The sequence below is a fragment of the Heterodontus francisci genome, chromosome 11, assembly GCF_036365525.1.
Source record: "Heterodontus francisci isolate sHetFra1 chromosome 11, sHetFra1.hap1, whole genome shotgun sequence".
Lineage (NCBI taxonomy): Eukaryota > Metazoa > Chordata > Chondrichthyes > Heterodontiformes > Heterodontidae > Heterodontus > Heterodontus francisci.
In genome coordinates, this window is record NC_090381.1 from 101,515,019 (window position 1) to 101,538,468 (window position 23,450).

General features: G+C 43.2%; 1 protein-coding gene across 2 annotated transcripts in view; it reads right to left on the reverse strand.

The window, feature by feature from the left end:
- LOC137375422 (WW domain-containing transcription regulator protein 1-like) overlaps positions 1-23,450 on the reverse strand; it is a 164,581-nt gene that overhangs the window by 35,151 nt on the left and 105,980 nt on the right. For both annotated transcript variants that reach the window (XM_068042618.1, XM_068042619.1), the window contains exon 2: positions 8,486-8,610. In XM_068042618.1, the coding sequence (XP_067898719.1) occupies positions 8,486-8,610 (125 nt within the window). The remainder of the gene's footprint in view (positions 1-8,485; positions 8,611-23,450) is intronic.

Here is a 23,450-nt window from a genome sequence, read left to right on the forward strand (position 1 = left end):
TGTATATTGTTGCATACCACAGTATATGTCTCATTCATATGCTTCAAAAGTAGCAATTAAACAAGTTAAAGGTGTGACCTTTTTTTTAATGGCTGTCATTCTGGAAACTAAACGCAACCAGCCCATGTGTTTAATTGGGGCGTTCTTACCAGTCATGACTGCCACTCCTAACATCCAGCTGGTCCTGGTGGCTGTAAATCAAATGTCCAGTTGAGAATCAGTTCCAGATCTGTGTGCTTGAGGTCATTTCAGTAACAAGAATTTTAATTGGAAAATAAATTATGGTTATTTATTGCCTGCCACAAGGGTATCTCCCAAAATTGAAGGTGTAGGCAATCAATCAAGATTTTAGCTCTCGGTGACATTCAAAGCTATATCAATCCAAATGATTTGTTTTAGCAATGCTGGTTGAGGGATAAATATTGGTCAGGATGCCAGGGAGAACTTTGTGCTCTTCTTCAAAGCAGCATCACAGGATTTTTAACATCCACTCTAAGAGTGCAAACAGGGCCTCACATTAACATCACATTTGAAAAGCATTGCAGCACTGAAGCATCAGACTGGATTATGTGCTCAGCTATCTGGAGTGTGACTATGATCCCACAACCTCCTGGCTACAATGAAAACGTACTACCAATGAAGCCACAATTCACCCACAGCCATATCAGCTTTTGGCCATATTAAGACGATGCACAGAGACATGGAACAATTAATGAGGACTGTGGATTTCAGCAGATAAAGACTGCCTGCAAATGGAGTGCAACACGAAACAGATCCTGTTAGCAAGGGACTTTTCAACAGAATTCCCTCTCCTGCTTTGTGAAAGAGCAGAGAAAAGAAACATACAAGAGCAGTTGGTCAATTCCCTTTGGAAAATAATCAGAATTCCTGGCATTTCCAAATGGGGAAAACAAATTCTAAAATAAAACAACCAATAACCTAAAACTGAACTTTGCCCCCGAGTCCAAACCATCTTGACAAGTTTGCTCAGGAAACTTAACCAATCCATAAAAGGCCTTCCATGGTAATCAGTCCCCCCGTACGAACTCCAGGCTCCAGCACCAGCTGCATGTTCTCACTTAATTTCACATACACACAAACAACATACACGTACAAATAAGCAATGTTCATGTGCAGACATGCACACAGAAACAATTCGCACATGTGTGTACACTAAAGCCTGGCTCGGGTATAAAATTAAAACGCAACCTGGGCCAGACCCGACCACAGCCAACCCGAGCTCAAACCAGGCCCAAGCTCTTTAATTTTTTTTCGCACCCGACTCGACCCGAATATTGTTCCTCCGTTCCGGCAGCAGGCTGTTCCTGCAGATGGAGTTGTGGGGAATCATGGGTGAGCCTGATCTCGTGACTTCCCGGAAGTAGCACTGTCCAGCCCAACCCGACCTGAGCCTGAATGCTGGACTCGGAATATAGACCCGACCCGACCTGAACCCGATACATGTAGTCGGGTCTCGCCGGGTTCGGGTCGGGTAGCCAGACTTTAATGTACATAAATCCACACACACATAAACAATGCACACACACACATAATTTCTCAAACCATGTAGCTGGACGAACTGTAAATCCTGTTTCCTCTCCAACCACAAAGTGCTCTAATTCTGGTGAATCTGTGTCTGTTTACCTTGCCCTGCTGTAACAATCTTGTACTGTCACCAGGTCAACTGTAAGAATCAGTGCAGGGTAGCGGAACTTCTCCACATCTGGTGCCAAGTATCCACTTGGGATGTTCCCAGGGCCAGTACAGCACGGGTCGGATGCAGAGTCAAGCTTCTTCTACTCTCCCCAACCTCAGAGGAGTACCCATATTGCACAGATATGGATTTTACGATTGCCATACCAGCCCTTCTGTGGCTTATATTACTGGCACTTGGATTCCAGAAGACTGGTACATGGAGCCAGATCCCCCCCTTGCTTAATCTCCAAAATTTGACCCCTCTTATTCCAGTGGCAGATTCATTTTCCCGTTTTGTTTATGAAGGTACAACTGTTGCTGGGATAACAGTGCTGATTTCAGTGAGGCAGGCTCTCAGAATCCATCCTAAACAAGGGCACTGTAATCATGGCTTCAGATGGCAAATTATTAATCAATTGTGTGCAGGTTCTCTCTGTGCAATCTGACACCAATAAGGAACTGGAACCAGATCAAGACAGCTGAGACCACACTTTGTGAGGTTTATGTTTTCCAGTGAATCATAAAATGATATAGCACAGAAGGATGTCATTTGGCTCATCATGCTTGTGCTGGCTCTTTGGTAGAGCTATCCAATTTGCAACCCCCACCCCTCCCCCAAACCATTCTTTCCCATAACCTTGTAAATTCTTTCCCGTCAAGTATCTTTCCAAGTCTCTTTTGAATGTATTATTGAATCTGCTTCCACCAACCTTTGAGACATTCCAGATCACAACAACTCACTGCGTTAAAAAATAGTTTCCTCATGTCGTCTCTCGTTCTTTTGCCAGTTATCCGTGTCCTCTGGTTACCAACCTTTCTACCACTGGTATGAGCGTTTCCTTATTTACTCTATCAAAACCATTCCTGATCTTGAACACCTCTATTTAATCTCCTCTTAACAACGCCCAGCTTCCCCAGAATCTCCACATCACTGAAGTTGTGGTTGGGTAATTCCACATTGGGCTCCAGATCAGTCCACAGTTGTACTGTAATCTCAATTATAGTGAAAGGGGTTGCTCTGGGATGCTAATGGTCTCACCCTCCATCAGTGATATCACAGCAGCACTCAGGAAGGAATGAAAGCCAAAGAGTAATGAAAACATTTTCAAGAAAAAGCATATTTCCCTCCTTATTTAAAAACTTTCAAAACTGTTTAAAGGTCACATAGCACAAGCACAAAGCCTGCGGCCCTTGTTCCAGAAGCACTCCTGGTTTCAGAGGCCTTAAAGACTAGTGACTTATAACTTATTACATTAGAACAAGGTATCTGTGGGGGAAAAGAATGTACAGTTGAGTTGCTTACCATTTTCCTGGCTTAGTTCAATCTTGCCTTTGAATCAAAAGGATCCCTGCACGATCTAGTACTGAAATACTGAGGGAGTGCAGCTTTGTCAGAGGTAGCCTTCTTTGGATGAGATGTTAAACATGGGCCCTGTCTGTCTACTCCAGGGGTTCAGATGAAACATCAAAGATCTAAAGTTAGTCTTCAAAGAAGAGCAGGGACTTCTCATGGTGCCCTGACCAACATTGTTCCCTCTGCCAATACCACAGATTAAAACAGATTGACCGTCAATTTTTGGGGCTTACGGGATCTTGCTGTGTGAAAAACGGTTTGCTTGCAAACCAACAGTCATGGCATTTCAAATCAATTCATCAATTGGAAACGTTTCTGGGAGACAGGATCAGGTGCTCAATAAACAAAGGCTCTTTTTCCTCTTTGTTTTATGCTGGCTCCTCCTTTGTTTCATCGAATCTTACAGCAGAGAACGAGTCCATTCAGCCCATTCTGCCTGTGCCAACTCTTTGAAAGAGCTATCCAATTAGTCCCATTCCCTTGCCCTTTCCCCATAGGCCTGCAAGTGTTATCTTTTCAAGTATTTATCCAATCTCTGTTTGTAAGTCATTATTAAATCTGCTTCCACCGACCTTTCAGGCAGTGCATTCCCGATCATAAGAACTTGCTGCCTGGGGGAAAAAAAATGCCCCTGATAAGCTTTAGAAAGCCTTCAAAAGCTTCTCCCTGTGTATCTGTGGAGAACCTTCAGCCACTTTGGCACAAAAAAAGTAACGTGTATGAAAAACAAACAAACTAGCTAATACATTTTCCATTTCATCACAGGAGCCCCAGAACTGAACTCACATTTGGAAATAATTTACTACTAGAGGACTTTATGCAACAAATAGCTTTGAGCACTCGTTGCACAGACAGCTGAGTGTTCAGCAATGCAAGGATTTGGACTCAAGGGGAGGGAATAGCTGCTCAAGTTAGAAACCTTTGTTAATATTTAATCTGGTTTCCGCCTCTTTTGGCAGGCAAACACAGTGCTAACATAGCCCTTACTGGAACACATAGCTGACAGGTTGGGCAGACACAATGCATTTGCTTTCAGTCCCATAAAGAAACAACTTGCATTTATATCACACCTTTTATGATCTCAGGACATCCCATAGCATTTTAGAGCCAATGAAGCACTTCTGAAGATTAGTCACTTGTAATGTAGGAAATGCAGCAGCCAATTTGCACACAGCAAGATCCCACAAACAGCAATGTGATCATGAACAGGTCATCAGGTGATGCTGGCTGAGGAATAAATATTGGCCAGAATATCAGGGAGAACTCTACTGCTCTGAAATATTGCCATGGGATCTTTTAACTTCCACCTGAGAGGGCAGACAGGGCCTCAGTTTAACGTCTTATCGGATAGACAGCACCTCCGACAGTGCAGCACTCCCTCAGTGCTCCACTGGAGTCTGGGCCTAGATTATGTGCTGAAGTCTCTGGTGTGGGACTTTAACCTGCAAGCTTCTGCCCCAGAGGTGAAAGTGTTGCCACTGGGCTACTGCTAGTGCAAGTCTTTCATGCCAAGTCCACGCCAACCCCACTGGAGTTGGATCAGGAATAGACATTTCTAGTTGCAAATACATCACAAGATGAATTTTGTGAGGCTCCATCTCCAAGCACAGACTGGACAACGAGCCAGGTGGTCAGCCCACCTCATTTCCAGTGCTCCCATTTTAACTGATTAGTACACTGAAGTTGTACCTAGTTCTACAGTTCTCACCAAGCGAGCCTCCACAACTGGAGCAGATCACTTGCCAAATTTCCTCGTGAGTTACACAAGTACATGACAATGATAAAAGCAAGAACTGTGATGCTTCATGCATTCTAACTCATACAGCATTGTATTTATATTTTTTCCATTCAATCTCAGGATGTGAGAAGTCGCTGGCGAGTCTGACATTTATTGCCCTCGAGAAGTTGGCGTTGACCTTCTTCTTGAACCACTGAATTGATAGCGATTTGATGCAACTGAGAGTCAACTGGGACTGGAGTTACGTATAGGTCAGGCCCAATAAGAGCAACAGGTTTCCTTTCCTAAAGGACATTCGTGAATCAGTCGGGTTTTTACAGCGATCCAACAGCTTCGTGATCACTCTTACGGATACCAGATTTTTATTTCTAGATTTCCTTTTAATCTAAAGCCAAGTTCTTAAACTGTCATGGTGGGATTTGAACTCATGTTCTCTGGATTATTATTCCAGGCCTCTGTGATAACTGATCCAGTAACATAACTACCCCATACAGAAATTTAAAAATTAAGAAATAGATTTTTTTATAATCTACCTGCTCCATTCTCATTGGTTTACATGACATTAGATGGTACACTAACCCCTGTCAATGCTGGTTTATACTAACTGCTAAGATTGCTGCCTGAGTGCTCAGGTCAGACATACTTTCTGTTCTTCTCCAGAACCACAGAAGCTTCAATTACTACTATATTTCTCCTTTCCCCATTCTATTTTTATTTATTTTACTTTTTATTTTGAGATACAGAACTGAAACAGGCCTTTCGGCCCACCGAGTCTGTGCCAACCAACAACCACCCATTTATACTAACCTTACAGTAATCCCATATTCCTTACCACCTACCTACACTAGGGGCAATTTACAATGGCCAATTTACCTATCACCTGCAAGTCTTTGGCTGTGGGAGAAAACCAGAGCACCCGGTGAAAACCCACGTGGACACAGGGAGAATTTGCAAACTCCGCACAGGCAGTACCCAGAATTGAACGCAGGTCCCTGGAGCTGTGAGGCTGTGGTACTAACCACTGCGCCAGTCCTTAGCACAGATTGAGGATTTACAGCTTAAATAAACCATAGGCATCAATCTAGAGTAGATTTTGTGAGTTCATACTGCCAGCAAGAAGCTTCATCCACCAGCTGTGCATCTCAGGAAGTTGCATGTACACTGCCCACCATTTTCTGACAAAGAAACCTAATAGCTACGTGAACTGAGAAAATGTTTTCCACTTCCTAATATCCTATAATGTTATACATCCATTAGTCAAGCAATGAAGTTGATAAAGGTACTGGTGGGCCTCCTTGATGAAATGGCCATTCTTTACATGGGAGCCTGGACTGTGCTTGTCAGCAATTTAGCATGGTGGAGAATCATAACCATACATAGCCACTTACCAGCAAAAGCACCATAATATTCATCAGGCATCCTCTATTCTCAGCCCAGCTGTGATTAACTAACTTTTTTTTTATTCATTCAGGGAATGTTGGCATTGCTGGTTAGACCAGCATTTATTTCCCATCTCTAATTGCCTTTGAGAAGGTGGTGGTGAGCTGCCTTCTTGAACCACTGCAGTCCATGTGGGGTAGGTACACCAACAGTGCAGTTAGGAAGGGAGTTCCAGGATTTTGACCCAGCGACAGTGAAGGAAATTGGTATTGGCCAGAAGGCAACCCTGGGATTGTCTTGGTCGACATGGACCAGACAATGCTTTATTCCACTGAACAATCAGGAATCTTGAAAACAAATACAACAGAGTAACAGTTTTGCTTGTTTGGTTGTTAGGGTAGCCAACTCTTGTATTCCTGGTGAGACCACATCACGAATATTGTGTGCAGTTTTGGTCTCATTGAAGGAAAGATGTAAATGCGTTAGAGGCGGTTCAGAGGAGGTTTACGAGATTGACACCTGGAATGAGCGGGTTGTCTTTTGAGGAAAGGCTGGGCTTGTTTTCACTGGAGTTTAGTAGAGTGAGCGGAGACTTGATTGAAGTATGTAAGATCCTTAACGGTCTTGACAAGGTTGATGTGGAGAGGATGTTTCCTCTCGTCGGTGAGTCCAGAACTAGGGGGCACTACTTTAAAATTAGGAGATGCCCTTTTAGGACAGAGATCAGGAGAAATGGTGTATTTCAGAGTGCTGTGCGTCTTTGGAACTCTCTGCCTCAGAAGGTGGTGGAAGCAGGGTCATTGAATATTTGCAAGGTGGAGGTTGATAGATTCTCATTAGGTTATCGGGGGTAGATAGGCGTGTGGAATTTGAAACACAAATAGATCAGCCGTAATCTTATTGAATGGCGGAGCAGGCTTAAGGGGCCGAATGGCCTACTTCTGCTCCTAATTCGTACGTTCGTATGTTCAGCACATGACCTCCTGCCACACTGTACCCTAGCTCCAGAGATTTGTCCCCCAACATGTCCATCCTTGTGGCACACCACCGTTCCCATTCCAACTGGGAAACTAACAGACTTTTTGTCACCTGATTGGATGATTCTTGGCTCTCATTCATGTAGCACTTTTCTCCATCTCCATTATTTTTATAACTAATAAGCCAAGGAGTTTGAAAAAAAGAAACAGCATTTTTTAATGGTCCTATGATTTTTCTCCTAGGTTGCTCACAGCAGAGTCCAGAAGATTAATCTTCAATTCCTGGAAACTCCAGGTTAATCCTGGAGGGTTGGCAACTGCATATGTTGCCTTATTAATTACAAACCCCAGCAAAGCACCTCTCTATCATTTCAGTGGATTAATGTCTGGAATTCTTAGTGGCACACAGCAGGTTTCTCAAGTTTCACTGCTGGCACAGAAACTCCTTGTTAAATCACAGGTACAAATGAAACACCCATGGCATTGTTATCTGGTAAAGGGTCCAATTGGTAAGCAGAGAAGAGCTCAACGACATGATCATTATCAAGATTGACACCCAATTTTTTTCATTCAGGAAAAAACTAAACATGAAGAAACAAAACTCAAGAGCAAGCATTGCTGAGTTTCAGATGGCCAACACAGTGTCCTTATAAGAGGTCTAGTGAAGGTCCTGCCCAGGTGTGTCAGGGTTTTGGCCCACCCTGGATTCTCCTCAGTGAGGCAACAATAATCCTTGATCCAACACAACTGCAAAACAATCAGCTAAATTAAGTAAGTAGAATTCAAGAGCTTTTGGCAAAAAGGAAGAAAGATTTAAGAGTATAAAACCAACAAAAGGCAACAGTCACAGACAACTGAACCACAACCAGCACGTGGGGTCATTGCACCAGTATCGCTGGATCAAGAAGAAGTGGCTGATGAACAGGTTAAATAGCTAAAACCTACTGACACACTGCTAAGAGTGGTTTAAGTTCCAGAATTAAAGGGATGTGCAGCATATCAAAGCCTTACACACTGATCTGGATGCCCCATCCACCCAAAGACAGGGATCTAGCAGCTGAAACAGTCAAAGTGCATGACAACAGATAACATTATGAGAAAAATGAGCTTACAGACATTTCAACACTGTATTCAACTTGAGAAGCTTGCTGATTTTATATAAAATCAGTAGTTTAATACATTGGAGATATAAGGGAGTTGGAACGTGGCAGCTCAGTCTATAAGATGCTCAGAATGGTCCAATAGTTACACTTTGATTGTTAAAGCTGAATTTGCCTATAACAGCTACGAAACCTAGCTTAGAAAATAACTAGTCATTGCACTCATGCAATGGGAGCTCACCAGGATTTGGGTGAGTCACAGGCATGGGCCTCTGCTGCATCTGGTTTGATGTGCCAGCTGTGTTTAGGTTCATCTGACTCATGGTCTTTCGTGGATCATGCCATGTTGTTATCCTGTCCACATGGCTGTAAAAAAAAGAAAGAAAAGTTATGTTCAACATGGTCTTTTCCTCCCTGCTAACAAATGAATACATGTACGTGCAGTATACCATTAAGACATTTCCCGCGCGATTGTTTCTATCTCACTCTACTGAACTCTCACAGGAATTTTAGTCATTAAACCACATGCTCTTTGACACCATGCTGCAAATCTTTCCTTAATTTTGGGGATGATTTTCTCCCACCTTAATACATTTCCCAGCCACACACCAATCCCCTAATTTAGACAGTAAATAGAAACATCTCTCTTCAGCTGTACATCTGAAAGCATCAAGTTGACCCAACTTCAGATTTTCCCCATTCCCTCCCTCTAGACTTCATTTATTGCCTTCTCAACTAGGTTGTCCAGTTAAGCCTGGCAACTCACAGTAAGGCAAGGGGAGGGAACAGAAAGAAAGGCTTGCATTTATACAGCGCATTTTGTGAACTCAGGACATCCCAAAGCACTTTACTGCCAATGAAATACTTTTGAAACATAGTCACTATTATAATGTAGGAAATATTGGTTGTGGGATAAATATTGGTCAGAACAACTGGGGACAACTCCTCTGCTCTTCTTCAAAGAGCGATGTGGGATCTTTTACATCCACCTGAGAGGGCAGATAGGGCCTCAATTTAACATCTCACCCAAAAGACAGCCCCTCCAACAGTGCTGCACTGGAGAGTCAGGGTGGATTTTGTGCTCAAACTCCAGAGTGAGACTTAACCCTACAACCATCCAATTCAGAGGCAAGAGTGTTACCCACTGAGCCACAGCTGACCTCTGAGAAAGAAGGATGGGAGAACAAATGTAATGCTACCATGATATTGAACTAATCATTAATGCCTGTACAACCTATAGCATTATACAATCTACTAAAGTAGATCTTTCGTTATTGTTTTCTTTCACTTCATGGCACAGTTGAAGTCTTCCTATGCATGGAGTTATGACAAACGAGAAACCACAGCTTTCGGGGCGTTACTTCTGACTCACCCATCCCAAAGCTCTCATTTTGAAAAAAAAAACAATCCATTGTGACTGCATTGATCTTTGTGTCAAACAGTCAAGGCTACACAGCTACCACCCAACAAAAGTATAATGTAGTGTTACAGCCACGTGCTCCATTGTGCAACCAAAAGAACTTGTCTCAACATGCCCACTTGTTCATCTTTGAGATAAATCTGCACACATGCATTAAATAAAAAGAGGCACAAATCTCCCACAGTTACACCCAATTTCCTTATAACCATTCAGCTGAAAATTGCTTAAGGGTTTTTCGAAGTACACTGTCTATTAGAATTTACTATAGCTCATGCAGATGGACGACAATGAAAATATGTTTTACATACAAGTTACCTTATCACTTTAAACACATTTAGACCTGTTAATATGCAATTATATATGTAGAGACTTCCATAGAATCTAAAGCACAGAAACAGGTCATTCTGCCCAATTAGTCTATGTTTATGTTCCACAAGAGCCTCATCCCCTCCCTCTTCATCTAACCCTATCAACATATCCTTCTATTTCTTTCCCCCCTATTATGTTTCTCCAACTTCCCCTTAAAGCATTTATACAATATGCCTTGACTACGTCATGCGGTGGCGAGTTTCACATTCTCACCACTTTCTGAAAAAAGAAATTTCTCCTGAATTCCCTATTGGATTTTTTAGTGACACCTTGTATTTATGATACTTGGATTCTCACACAAGAGGAAACATTTTCTCTACATCTGCCCTATCAAACCCTTTCATAATTTTAAACAGTTCCATCAGCCTCCCCCACACTCCACCACCACCCCCCCAAAACCCCACCAGCCTTTTATTTTCTAGAGAAAAGAGCTCCAGCCTGTTCAGTCTTTCCTGATTAGTATATCCTCTCAGTTCTGATATCGTCCTGTATTGTTTTTATTTAAATTGCATTGCTTTGACCCAACCTCCCAGTATTTCCAAACCTAGGTCTCCCAGTCAAGGATACAAGGTTTCAGTATCACCTGGGCTTCTCATCCCAGGCCCCTGCCAAGGCTTAACTGAAGAGCTGCTCTCCTCACAGATGGGATTTTTCAGCTAAGCTCAACATTGCCATGGACAACCGACTCTGGCAACCAATGAGATCTGTGGGGGTGAGGACCACTGAAACATCCTTTTCCGCTCTAACACTTAAACATAAATGGCAAAACCAGTTGTGATATCTGATGCTGATTCTCAGAATATAAATATGGTAATGAGGTTACTAGACTCGACCTGTAACTCCTTTGGTACTCTTAGCAACGGATCCTTATTCAAAACAAAATGATCTTCCCACACTACAGGAGTTGTTTAGAAAAGTGCAACCCAGGCATGAATTGGGGGCCTGGTGATTACTCAAACCATAATCCCCTATTCTATCAACCACCTCAGGCTCAGGGTATAATAAACAAGATTAAGAGCTTACACGTGTTTTCCATAACTTCATCATAACATTTAAGAACATAATAACATAAGAAATAGGAGCAGGAGTAGGCCAGTCAGCCCTTCGAGCTGCTCCACCATTCAATGAGATCATGGCTGATCTCCTACACATTTAACGTACAAAAGCCACAGTGCTGTCAACTCTGAAGACACAAGCGAACACTTTGCTTTTTGCATTTTTTCCCGGATGGTGTCTGATAACTTCTCCTATTAGCACACCAGCATGTCTTCTCCTGGGTGGAGAGGGTAAGTCATCCATTGCTCCACCGATGCACTGTGAAGAGCCACAGAGCCATGAGAAATAACTAAATTCACCATCAGTAACAAAGAGCTGGGTTTCCCTGGTTATGTAGTTCCAGATCCAAGACAGGATATGGGTCATTTTGATATTGTGCAATAGTAAAAGTAATATTACGGGTAATAACAAGTCGGCCACATTCTCTCCCAATTTCTATTCCCATTGACATGAATGGAACCAAAGTGGGGAGAGATATAAACCAGGCTGCTGATTTGCTATCACTTGTTTCATACTATAGTACAAAGTCAAAATTACAACTGATATGTTTGAAGTTGCCTCTCCCCCTTTACAATGAAAGGTTTGATACCCTTATACAGTAGAATTATGAGGCCTACCATACCCCTGGACACAGGACCCTTCTCTCTACTGGGTGTAAGGAGGGGGCACATTTCGTCAATTTTCACAATTTGGCTCCTGAACTAGTGGACCCATTGCCCAATTGCTATTAAGCCATAAGAGATCCATTTTCAAGTACAAATTGACAGTGGAAAACCTTGCTCACCCCATCTTCGCATACTGTAAAATCACATTGCCCACAATATGCCAATGGGGGCCGGCAGCTGGCAAGGGTCTTTGCCACTGGAGCACACGCAGAAGTTTATCCCTACACGGATGGGGGGGCAGGGGTTCCCACCTTGGTCACTGCCCTTCGCTGAGTTAATTGATCTTAGCTAGGTTGGCAGTAGGGGCACATAAACGGACTTCAGGACTCCTTGATGAGGGAAAGAAAAAAGTTGGCCCAGGTTTCCCGCTCCTAGTCACTCTGACTGATGACAGGAATCAACTGGACTATACTATCCACCACGATTGAATCGCCTTCCAATACGAAGGGAGTGCTGCACTATTGGAGGTGAATTGAGATGAGATATTAAACCGAGGTTTTGTCTGCCCTCTCAGCTGAACAAAAAAGACCCATGGCATGAATTCAAAGAAGAGCAGGGGAGTTTTCCCTGGTGCCCTGGCCAATGTTTATTCCTCAACCAACATCACTAAAACAGATTATCTGGTCATTATCTCCTTTCTGTTTATGGGAGCTTGCTGTGTTTTCTACTTTACGAATAGTGACTACACTTCAAAAGAAAGCAATCCATTGCCTGTAAAGCACTTTGGGACATCCTGGGGTTATGAAGGGTGCTATATAAATGCAGGTCTTTCTTACTTTCTTCTATTACTTGCTACCCAGGTTCACATAGGAGTTAACGAGCAATGGCAACATACTGGAACATAACTAGTGCCCACAAGACTGTGCCCCAACAGGAGTCACTGCCTTCAGGATGGAAGCAAAGAACATTGGAGTGAGTAAAGAAGGGAACAGTGGTTCTGCTGCAAACAACTAACGCTTTCTAGAGAAAAGCATAAAGATTGGAATGTAAAGCCCTGCTCAATCCAGCGTTGCATGCGTTGTGTTCACACGAAACCAAAGAAAAAACACTGCATAGTTAAAGAATGGAAGTTGAAAGATTTTTTAAAAATCCCTGCACAGTAACTTTCTCATTGGAAAACTTTCTGATAAGCCACAAATGAAAAGGAGCTCGTAACACTTGACCGCAATTTTCAGAAGTTCCACAAACATTTCTGATCAGCCTGCAGTGTTGAAAGACGGGGCACAGATTTTCCATAAGTCATTTTCTGCTGTTTTTCATTAAAGTGGTCCATTTTGGAGGGTGTGAAGAGGAGAATATATTGACCATGTCCAGTCCTACTGGAAGAAACGCACGAGACACCACGCCCAGTATGTGGCCTGACCTCTTGGTTGGAAGGTGCACAGATGGGTAGGGAAACAATTCAAGAAATACAGGGAGGAATAAAATAGAGGCATGCATAACTGTCCATTCATCCTCCTTCCTCCCTCCTCACGCCATACAATGTGCAGATTGTACTTAAAGAATTCTACCTGAAAAGAAAACAATGCTTAGTCTTCCTGCACTGTCCATTGTCCATTTTCCTGACAGGGGTCATTTTCAGGAAGATGTATTTTGTGTGTTCTATTCCCTTCATTTTATTGGATGAGATGTTAAACCAAGCTCCTGTCTGCTCTCCTGGCTGGATGTAAAAGATCCCATGGCACTAGTTTGAAGATGAACAGAGAAGTTCTCTTGTTGCCCTACCCGATATTTATCCGTCACTAAAAGCGATTGTACGGTTATTTATCTCATTTCCGTTTGTGGGGGATTGCGTTGAACAATTTGGCTGCTGCCTTTCTTTCTCTCTCTTTTTCTTTCTTTCTTTCTCAAAGCTAGAAGCCAGAGGCAAATTTTGACCAGTGACAGCATTTTGAAGCTACTCTGGTGGAGGCAGAGCAGGCAGGCAGTGAGCAACTTGTATTGTGCAATTATATCTATTACTTCAAAATGAACACAATTAGACCCAGGTAAAGCAGGTGTCAGGTAGGCTAAATGACAGGCGGCAGTCATGTTGCATCAGTAATTTATTATTTTACAGGGCTAACCAAAGAGTTATTGTGTAGATAACAAATGAAGCATTTTCAGCCTAGCCAGTGCAACTGGTCTGTGATGTATGCGTGTGTTTTGTATTTGCAGAGTGCGTAAGATAATTGCTCACCATGTTTGGCAATTTGAGGTGTGGATACTCTGCACATTCTAAAAATAAAATTCAGATTAACCAAGGCTTGGCATGCTGGTTGATAAAGTTCAGGGATGCTGCGTCAGTTTCAAGCAGGCTTATCTTGATGAAAAATGGGAAAAATTACAAAACTTAGGATGCACGGCCACAGAGCCAACTCTGGAGAAATTGTTGCTATGGGTTGCAGGCCATGTAACCATGGTTACACAGTTGTCCTCAATGAAAAATCTTGGCATGGGGCAACATATTCTGTCTGAACACTGCCCTTTTGCCCTGGAACAGGAGACTGAAGCCAGCCTGGGGACCAGTGAGGGTGAAAGCGCTTTGCGCTACGATGGCAGCCTCACTACCGCTGTGACACACTGAGTGATGCCCCTTGAAACTCAGCAACTTGCCATAGCAACTGCACGGCCCTGGACTGCATTTCCCAGACTGTGTCCAGCATCGCTCCACTTCCAAGGAAAGAAGCAATAAACATTAATTTCCAATGGGACCAGGCCAGTCCTAACTGAACTACCCACTCTCAATATTAAGGAAAGATAGAAAGACATCCATTTCTACAAGGCCTCTCTAAACCTCATGGCATGCCAATGCGTTTTGAAGTATGCCACTGGTCTAATTGATTTGCCAATTTGCAAACTGTAAGGTCCCACAAGGAGCAATCTGATCATGATTAGAACAATTATTTAGTTGAGGAATAAATGTTGGCCAGACAACAGGGATAACTGGTACCCGCATGGGTCCTAGTTATGCCTGTCTTTTTGTGGGATATGTCGAGCATTCTTTGTTCCAGTCCTACTCAGGCCCCCTCCCCCAACTCTTTTTCCGGTACATTGATGACTGTATCGGTGCCGTTTCCTGCTCCCGCCCCGAACTAGAAAACTTTATCAACTTTGCTTCTAATTTCCACCCTTCTCTCAACTTTACATGGTCCATCTCTGACACTTCCCTTCCCTTCCTCGACTTCTCTGTCTCCATCTCTGGGGATAGGTTGTCTAAAGAGCAGTTCCGAAGAAGGGTCACTGACCCGAAACGTTAACTCTGCTTCTCTTTCCACAGATGCTGCCAGACCTGCTGAGTGAATCCAGCATTTCTTGTTTTTGTTTCAGATTTCCAGCATCCGCAGTATTTTGCTTTTATAACAGGGATAACTCCCCTGCTTTTCTTATTATTGTGCCGTGGGATCTTTTACACCACCTGAGAAGGCTGACATGACCTCGGTTTCACATCTCAACTGAAACTCGGCACCTCCCACAGTGCAGCACTCCCTCTGCGGTGCACTGGGAGTGCCAGCCTAGATTATGTGCTCAAATCTCTGGAGTGGGTCGTGAACCCACGACATTCTGTCTTAAGAGGTGAGGGTGCTGTATGTTCTACATTATTCTAAACCAAGACTGACACAATACTCAATTTTCGAGCCACCATATTGTCTGCCAAGAACATTTACCCTGCAGTAGTTGCAACAGCAACTCAAGTATGGCCATTCACTGTGAAGGTTTTACAGGAGATGAAAAATTTTGGTTGCTATATTTATGGACTAATCTCACATTAGGGTCCAATTCATTAATTCCCTTGTATATAGAAGATTGAGGGGTGATCTGATTTGGTACTTTTAAAACGTTCAATGGTTCTAACGGGCAGATACAGAGAAACTATTTCCTCTGATGATGGAATCAAGAAGAAGGGAACATAATCTTAAAATTAGAGCTGGGCCATTTAGAAGGGAATTTAGGAAGCACTTTTTCATACAATCAGTGGTAGAAACCTGGATTTATCTCCTCCAAAAAGCTGTAGATGCTGGAGGTCAGTTGGAGCTTCCAAGACGAGATCGATTAGACTTTTGTTAGTTAAGGGTCTCAAGGGCTGTGGAACTATGGAGTTGAGGTACTGATTAGCCATGAGCTAGCTGAATGGCAGAGCAAGCGCAACGGGCTGAATGGCCTACTCCTTTTCCTATGTTACTATAAATCGGTTTCTTGTGAAGCACGTATAGATGAAGGATAGTTTTTGTCTAATTCCTCAGAAAATAATGAGCCATGGCTTGAGACATACAGGTGCCCAAATAGGCCAATTCTGGTTTTGGGGACTAAGGGTTTGTTTATTTTCTTAAAAATAGCAAAGAATAATATAGAGCATACAGAAACAGACTGTTCAGCCCAACTGGTGTGTGCCAGTTATGCTCCATAAGCACCTCCTCCAACATCTCATTTATCAGCAAATCCTTCTATTCCTTTCTCCTTCATGTTTATCGAGCTTGCCCTTAAATACATCTATGCTATTCGCCTCAAGTACTTCATCTGGTAGCGAGTACCACATTCTATATACTCTCAGGGTAAAGAAAGTTTCTCCTGAATTCCCTACTGGATTTATTAGGAACCATCTTATTTTTATGGCCCCTAGTTTTGGATTCCTCCAGAATTGGAGGAGACCAAATGATTATCCCACCAATTTGTTTATGAAAAGCTCTGCACGGTACATCGAAGCAACATTTCCAAATCAGATCAGGTTCCACCCCGACCTTGCCCACCAACGAGAAAAGTATCAGCCTTACCCCAGGGGACGTTAAAGCTACAAAGCATGTCCTATATTATAGGGTATCCTTCATGCTGCACCAACTGGGCTAAAGGTTAAGTTAACAGCAAAAAACAAAAATATCTCAAAAGGCTGCATATAATAATAATGTTCAATTACCTAAACACAAAAATCTGCCCCCTACCATCGCACTGGCTTGAGTGTTTTATTTCCAACCAGCCTGCATTGCCTAACTTCATGAAAATAAACAAATGGGCCATTTAATGTCAACAAGAACTTAGTCATAGAGTCATAGAGTTATACAGCACAGAAACAGGTTCTTCGGCCCATCATGTCTGTGCCGGCCATCAAGCACCTAACTATTCTAATCCCATTTTCCAGCACTTGGCCTGTAGCCTTGTATGCTATGGCGTTTCAAGTGCTCATCTAAATACTTCTTAAATGTTGTGAGGGTTCCTGCCTCTACCACCTCTTCAGGCAGTGCGTTCCAGATTACAACCACCCTCTGGGGTGAAAACATTTTTCCTCAAATCCCCTCTAAACCTCTTGCCCCTACCGTAAATCTATGCCCCCTGGTTATTGACCCCTCCGCTAAGGGAAAAAGTTTCTTCCTATCTAACCTATTAATGCCCCTCATAATTTTGTATACCTCAATCATATCTCCCCTCAGCCTTCTCTGCTCTAACGAAAACAACCCCAGTCTTTTCAGTCTCTCTCCATAGCTGAAATGCTCCAGCCCAGGCAACATCCTGGTGAATCTCCTCTGCACCCTCTCCAGTGCAATCACATCCTTCCTATAGTGTGGTGCCCAGAACTGTACACAGTACTCCAGCTGTGGCCTAACCAGCGTTTTCTACAGCTTGCATTTATATAGCAACTTAAATATAGTAAAACATCCCAAGACACTTCACAGGAGTGTTATCGAACACAATTTGGCACTAAGCCACATAAGGAGATATTAGGGCATGTGAACAAAAATTGATCAAAGTTATAGATTTTAAGAAGTGGCGTAAAGGAAGAGAGAGATAGGTAGAGAGGGAATTCCAGAATTTAAAGCCTAGGCAACTGAAGGTGGAGTGATGAAAATCAGGGATGCACAAGAGGCCTCTCTCTCCTCCTTTACGACACTTCTTAAAACCTATAACTTTGATCAATTTTTTGTTCACATGCCCTAATATCTCCTTATGTGGCTTAGTGCCAAATTGTGTTCGATAACACTCCTGTGAAGTGTCTTGGGACGTTTTACTAATCTCAAGGGGATTGTGTTAATTACATAGTAATTGAGTATTTAATTGTATTCAGGTGGTGGGCATTAACTGGAGATAAACTTTGCTCCTATTTAAAGCAAACTGAAACTGTGGTTGTTGATTTTGGAGGTGCCTGTTTGTAATGTGTATTTCTATAAGTAAAAGCCTTTTAAGTGTGTAAACATTAGGTGCAGTTCTATCCTTCACAACATGGCTTCTGGAATAGAACAGGTTGTACGGCTAGTGGATGTTACAGAGATAGGGAGGGGTGAGGGCATGGAGTGATTTGAACACAAGGATGAGAATCTTGAAGTCGAGGTGCTGGTGAACTGGGAAGCAGGTCAGTGAGCATGGGATGATGGGTGAACATCATTTCTTATAGTTTAACAACTTTTTTTATAAAATTTAAATGAAAAATTCTAAAGGTGGCATATATTTTATGGAAATGTCTGATATTTTCTTAAGATGCATGTAAATGCCTTGCAGCTATGAGTTTATTTTAAACCAAAGCGAGTAATTTGTGTGCAGTTTAGTTATCTGGGTTTCCAACAGGCAAGCTATGTCACGCAGTTGAAGATATGGTTCCCTGCAAAAAAAGACTTGGGTCTGAAATGCTTGTTGTCACGAGAAATGATATGAAAAATGTGCAGGAAAAGGCTTCAAGTCCCACATTGCAAAAAGCAAGAAGACAAAACACTGCTTATGTAGGAAATCTGAACAAAATCAAAAAATAAGTTCCGACTCAGGATCTACACCTGAAATGTTAACTCATCTGTTTTCTCCCCAGATGTTGAACAACAGTTTCTAATAATTGCCGTTTGTTTCTTTGTTACCGAGCAGGATTTCTCTCACTTGCCTTCCTCAAGGGATCCATGTTTTAGAAGCCGCCCAGGTGAAGGGTGCCCATGCCCAGGTGAAAGAGCAGCATTACCAGCTGTAGGGAGGAGGAAAGACAATTTTGGGACAGGTAGCTACAAGAGGCTCTAAGCCGAACAATTTTTAAAAAACAAAGGAAAGGGGAAGGTAACAGCTCACTTTTGCTACAAAGAACTGTTGAAATCCAGCACTTAAACAGTTAACACAGCTCCGGCCAGACTTTGTCCCATTACTTCAGTTTCTGTTGGGCCACACTTTGTACGGGCAGAATGAAGAAACATTTAAAAATCTGCCAAACGAATCAGCTTGTGATGCATTAAATGTCAAGCTGGAGAAATCTGTTCAACCTCACACCCCATCAAAAGCAACGCTGAAGCCCGAGCACACGAGACCTGCCCTGCGATTTGTCTAACCCCAGTATCATCCTCCGCAATTTGATCCTTCATAGTCATCAATCCCATTCCTGACTCCACCACCTGTGCAGCATTATGCAGTCCAAGGAAAAAAATTGTTTCTTGTGCGTGCATACACAGGCCATCTATTGCCTTTTGTCATGGAGCTAGCTGTAGAAGAAAGGTTTGTGATGTATTCCTGAACTTTTTCTGACATTCTCTTTCTGCCCCTCCCGCCACCAACCCCCGCCCCCCACATACTAACATCGTCAGTACACACACAAACCACAACTCCCATACACATACATCAAAGTGTCCCAGTGATAGAGCGAGCGGGAAGCAGTGAGTCACTGGGCATCAACTGCTGCCCACACTGACTGACTCATAACACTGTAAATCGTACAGGCATTGACCCAGAAACAAAACAGCTCTAACTCCACAGCACAGCACAATGTCAAACTTTGGACAAAGTGTCTCAACTTCCAAAGAGCAAAGGAAGTCAGTTATTCAATCATGCAGTTCCCAAATTTGCAAAGAGCAAATTGCACATGTTCCCTGTTAACTGTTTTAACATTTACAGCCTCACTGGTGCTTCCAATTCTTCCGCTTTGCTCCAAAATGGTAAGGTGGTCCAAGGATGAGCAGCAGGAAGCTTATCATTTCTCTGTGCTAGTAAGCTGCATGGTTTTAGCCAGTTAAACTCCAACAGTACCCCTGCACACACGTGGTGGCCCATGACTTTCAAACTGTGCATGAATCTCAGGACTTGGACAAGTGGGGCATGCCTCAAAGGGAAATTTGTGGAGTCTGATGTGAATTTCTTGATAGTTTAGACACTCTGTGGTGATGGGCGCCTCCACAATACTGTCCATCACTGCGCTACTTCAGCCCCTCTGCCGCAGAAACCCATAGCCATGCTTTTGTCATTTCCAAGCTCAAATTTTCCAATGTCCTCTTTGCAGCCTACCATTCTTCATCCTCAATAAACTCTAATTGATTCAAAATTCAACTGCCGACAGCCAGCCTGGCGCTGAGCCCTGCTTATCCATCTCGCCTAGCCACACTTTACCTAAGAACATGAAGGAGAAAGGAATAGAAGGACATGTTGATAGGGTGAGATGAAGTAGGGTGGGAGGAAGCTCTTGTGGAGCATAAACACCGGTACAGATCAGTTGGATCAAATGGCCTTTTTCTCTGCTGTACAATTCTATGTAATTCACTCCAATGCTGGTGCCAGATCCTGCAGCTACTTCAGTTTTACTGAAGCATTCTTTCCAAAGTCTCTCCACCTTTAAAACTCTTTCTAAAACGCGCCTCTTTGAACAAGCTATTGGTTGCCCTGCCTAATCTCCCTTTCCATGACTCGCTGCCCACTCCCTCACCCTCTGTGAAGCAGCTTGGAATGTTTTACTACGTTAAAGGCGCTATATGAATGCAACTGGTTATTACAATAGTTCCAGTAAAAGCAGAATGGATTGACACAAGTCCCATTGTGGTGAGCTGCTGACCTCAGCCGTGTCGTTATGGGAGGATAACAAGTGAAACTGGTCGGAGAAATTGGGAGCTAGGAGCTAGAATCAAGAGAGACAGTCTCTGAGACACACTCATGCATGCCCAATGTGACCAAAGTACCATAAATCAGAAGACCTGTCAGCCTATCACGCCTGTAATGTTTATTTGAAAGAGCTATCCATCAATTCCATTTCCCTGCTCATTCCCCATATCCCTTCAAATTTTTTCCTTTTCAAGTATTCATTCAATTCCCTTTTTGAAAATTACTATTGAATATGCTTCCAACATTCGGACAGTGCATTCCAGATCGTAACAACTCACTGCATAAAACAAAGGTTCTCCTCATCTCCCCTCGGTTCTTAAATCCGTGTTCTCTGGTTACCAACCTTTCTGCCAGTGGAAACAATTTCTCCTTATCTGCTTATTAAAACCCTTCATATTGATGAGCAGAGGATTGGGGCACTGAGTAATATTCAAATATAATATTTTAATACCATTGTAATGTGACATCTGGTCGTACTGACCCAGAGCACAGACAAAGAATTGAAGCCACTGGCATTGAAGTATAAAAGTATCAGGTTCCACAAAGTATATGGGTCAAGTTAAAGGGATATTTTAACAGGACTGCTTGTGAATAAAAGCAAAGAGCTGGCACCTGTTGTGGCAACAAAACAGCCCCTATTTTAACAATGTGACTCAAATGGTCAAAAAGAATTTTCTAGAAGCCTACCCAATGGAAAAGCCATTGATATTTGTTTGCAGTGTTTCACTATCAATACTTCAAACTTTATCCCACAACATGTCAAAGAAGATGTTTAGTTTCATCTTATTTCAAACCATCCAACCTGCCACCACAAGCCTGTCGCCCACCCCCTCCCCCCCCCCCCCACCCCCCCACCCCCAACTCCAGCATCAGCAGGCCTAGACATGTTCCCTCAACAGGTGTTCCGCAGCTGCCAAATTGCAACTCTGAACTTGGCAAGAATGTGTAAGGAGGAGAGTCAGCAACCTATCCCCTCAGGGAAGGCCAGTTCAGCATACGGGCCCCCATCTTACTGGAGCCCTATATTTGTGCAGAGCGGCAGGAACAAGCCAAGGCCCAGAGGTAGTTTGTGGCTTTGGGTTTGACTGGATTTCAAACCTAGGTTTGCACTAACTAAAAGGACGGATAAACGTAAGTTATGTGATACCTGGAAGGGTGTTTCAAGGCTCTAGTAGAAGCAAAGATTTTAATATGAATGAAGTGTGGTATACAACAAACACTCGAGTCTGATACTAAAGTACAGCTAGCAATTTACTCACTGCTCAATAATTTTTAAGTATATAGCTTGTGGAGATTGATGGGAGAGGGGTGTTCTTTCTTTACCGCAGCTGCTTGTCCGTTGAACTGTGCGATGATGTTCACAAAAGAGTATTCAAGAGCTCTACTGCACATAACATGCACCTGGATCTTGAGCAGACCAGGTAACCAAGGTACAGTAACGGCCTCTTTCGCTTGGACTGTTTGACCTGGGAGTGTGGAGGGAGATGCCAGTAACAGCAGTGCCGTTACAGTCAATTAATCTTTGTTTCTCCACTGATCTCTGCAACCATCACCAGAATACTGCCAGACCCATAGCGTAAAATCACAGCATACGTGATAATAGGAACAGGTGCAGGCTACTCGGCCCCTCAAGTCTGCTCCGCCTTCAATTAGATCATGGCTGATGTGTACCTCCTTCTGCAATCACCCGACTTAGTTCCATATCCCTTGATATGGACCTTTACCTAATAAAAAAAACTATTGATTTCAGTTGGAAAACTTTAATTGTCTTAGCATTGCTAGCCTCTTGGGTGAGAGAATTCCAGATTTCCACGACCATTTGTGTGAAATAATGCTTCCTGACTTTTCTCCTGAACAGCCTAGCTCCAATTTTAACGTAGCATTATGAAGGTGCTACGGTGCGAACTGCAAGATTGGCTGGTGAACCAGGCCAGGAGGCAATTAAGGATCATTCATGCTGATTTATCATAAAGAAAAATAGAGCTGAACTCCAGAGGTGAGGTGTGAGTGACGGCCCTTGACATCAAGGCAGCATTTGACTGAGTATGGCATCAAGGAGCCCGAGCAAAACTAGATTCAATGGGAATCCAGGGTAAAACGCTTCGCTGGTTGGAGTCATTCCTAGCACAAAGGAAGATGGTTGTGGTTGTTGGAGGTGAATTATCTCAATCCTGGAACATCATGCAGGAGTTCCTCAGGATAGTGTCCTAGGCCAAACCATCTACAGATACTTCATTAATGGCCTTCCCTCCATCATAAGGTCAGAAGTGGAGATGCTTGCTGATGATTTCACAATGTTCAGCAGCATTCACGATTCCTCAGATACTGAAGCAGCCCATGTCCAGATGCAGCAAGACCTGGTCAACATCCAGGCTTGGGCTGATAAGTGGCAAGTAACATTTACACCACACAAGTGCCAGGCAATGACCATCTCCAACAAGAGAGAATCTAACCATCTCCCCATGATGTTCAATGGTATTACCATCGCTGAATCCCCCACTATCAGCATCCTGGGGGTTTATCATTGACCAGAAACTCAGCTGGACCAGCCAAATAAATGCTGTGGCTACAAGAGCAGGTCAGATGTTGGGAATTCTGTGGCAAGTAACTCACCTCCTGTCTCTCCAATACCTTTCCACCATCTACAAGGCACAAGTCAGGAGTGTGATGGAATACCCTCTACTTGTCTGGATTGGTGCAGCTCCAACAACACAAGAAACTCAACACCATCCAGAACAAAGCGGCCCGCTTGATTGGCACCCCATCTACTACCTTCAACATTCACTCCCTCCCCTTTTGATGCACAGTGGCAGCAGTGTGTACCATCTACAAGATGCACTGCAGCAACTCACCAAGGCTCCTTTGACAGCTCCTTCCAAACCCGCGACCTCTAC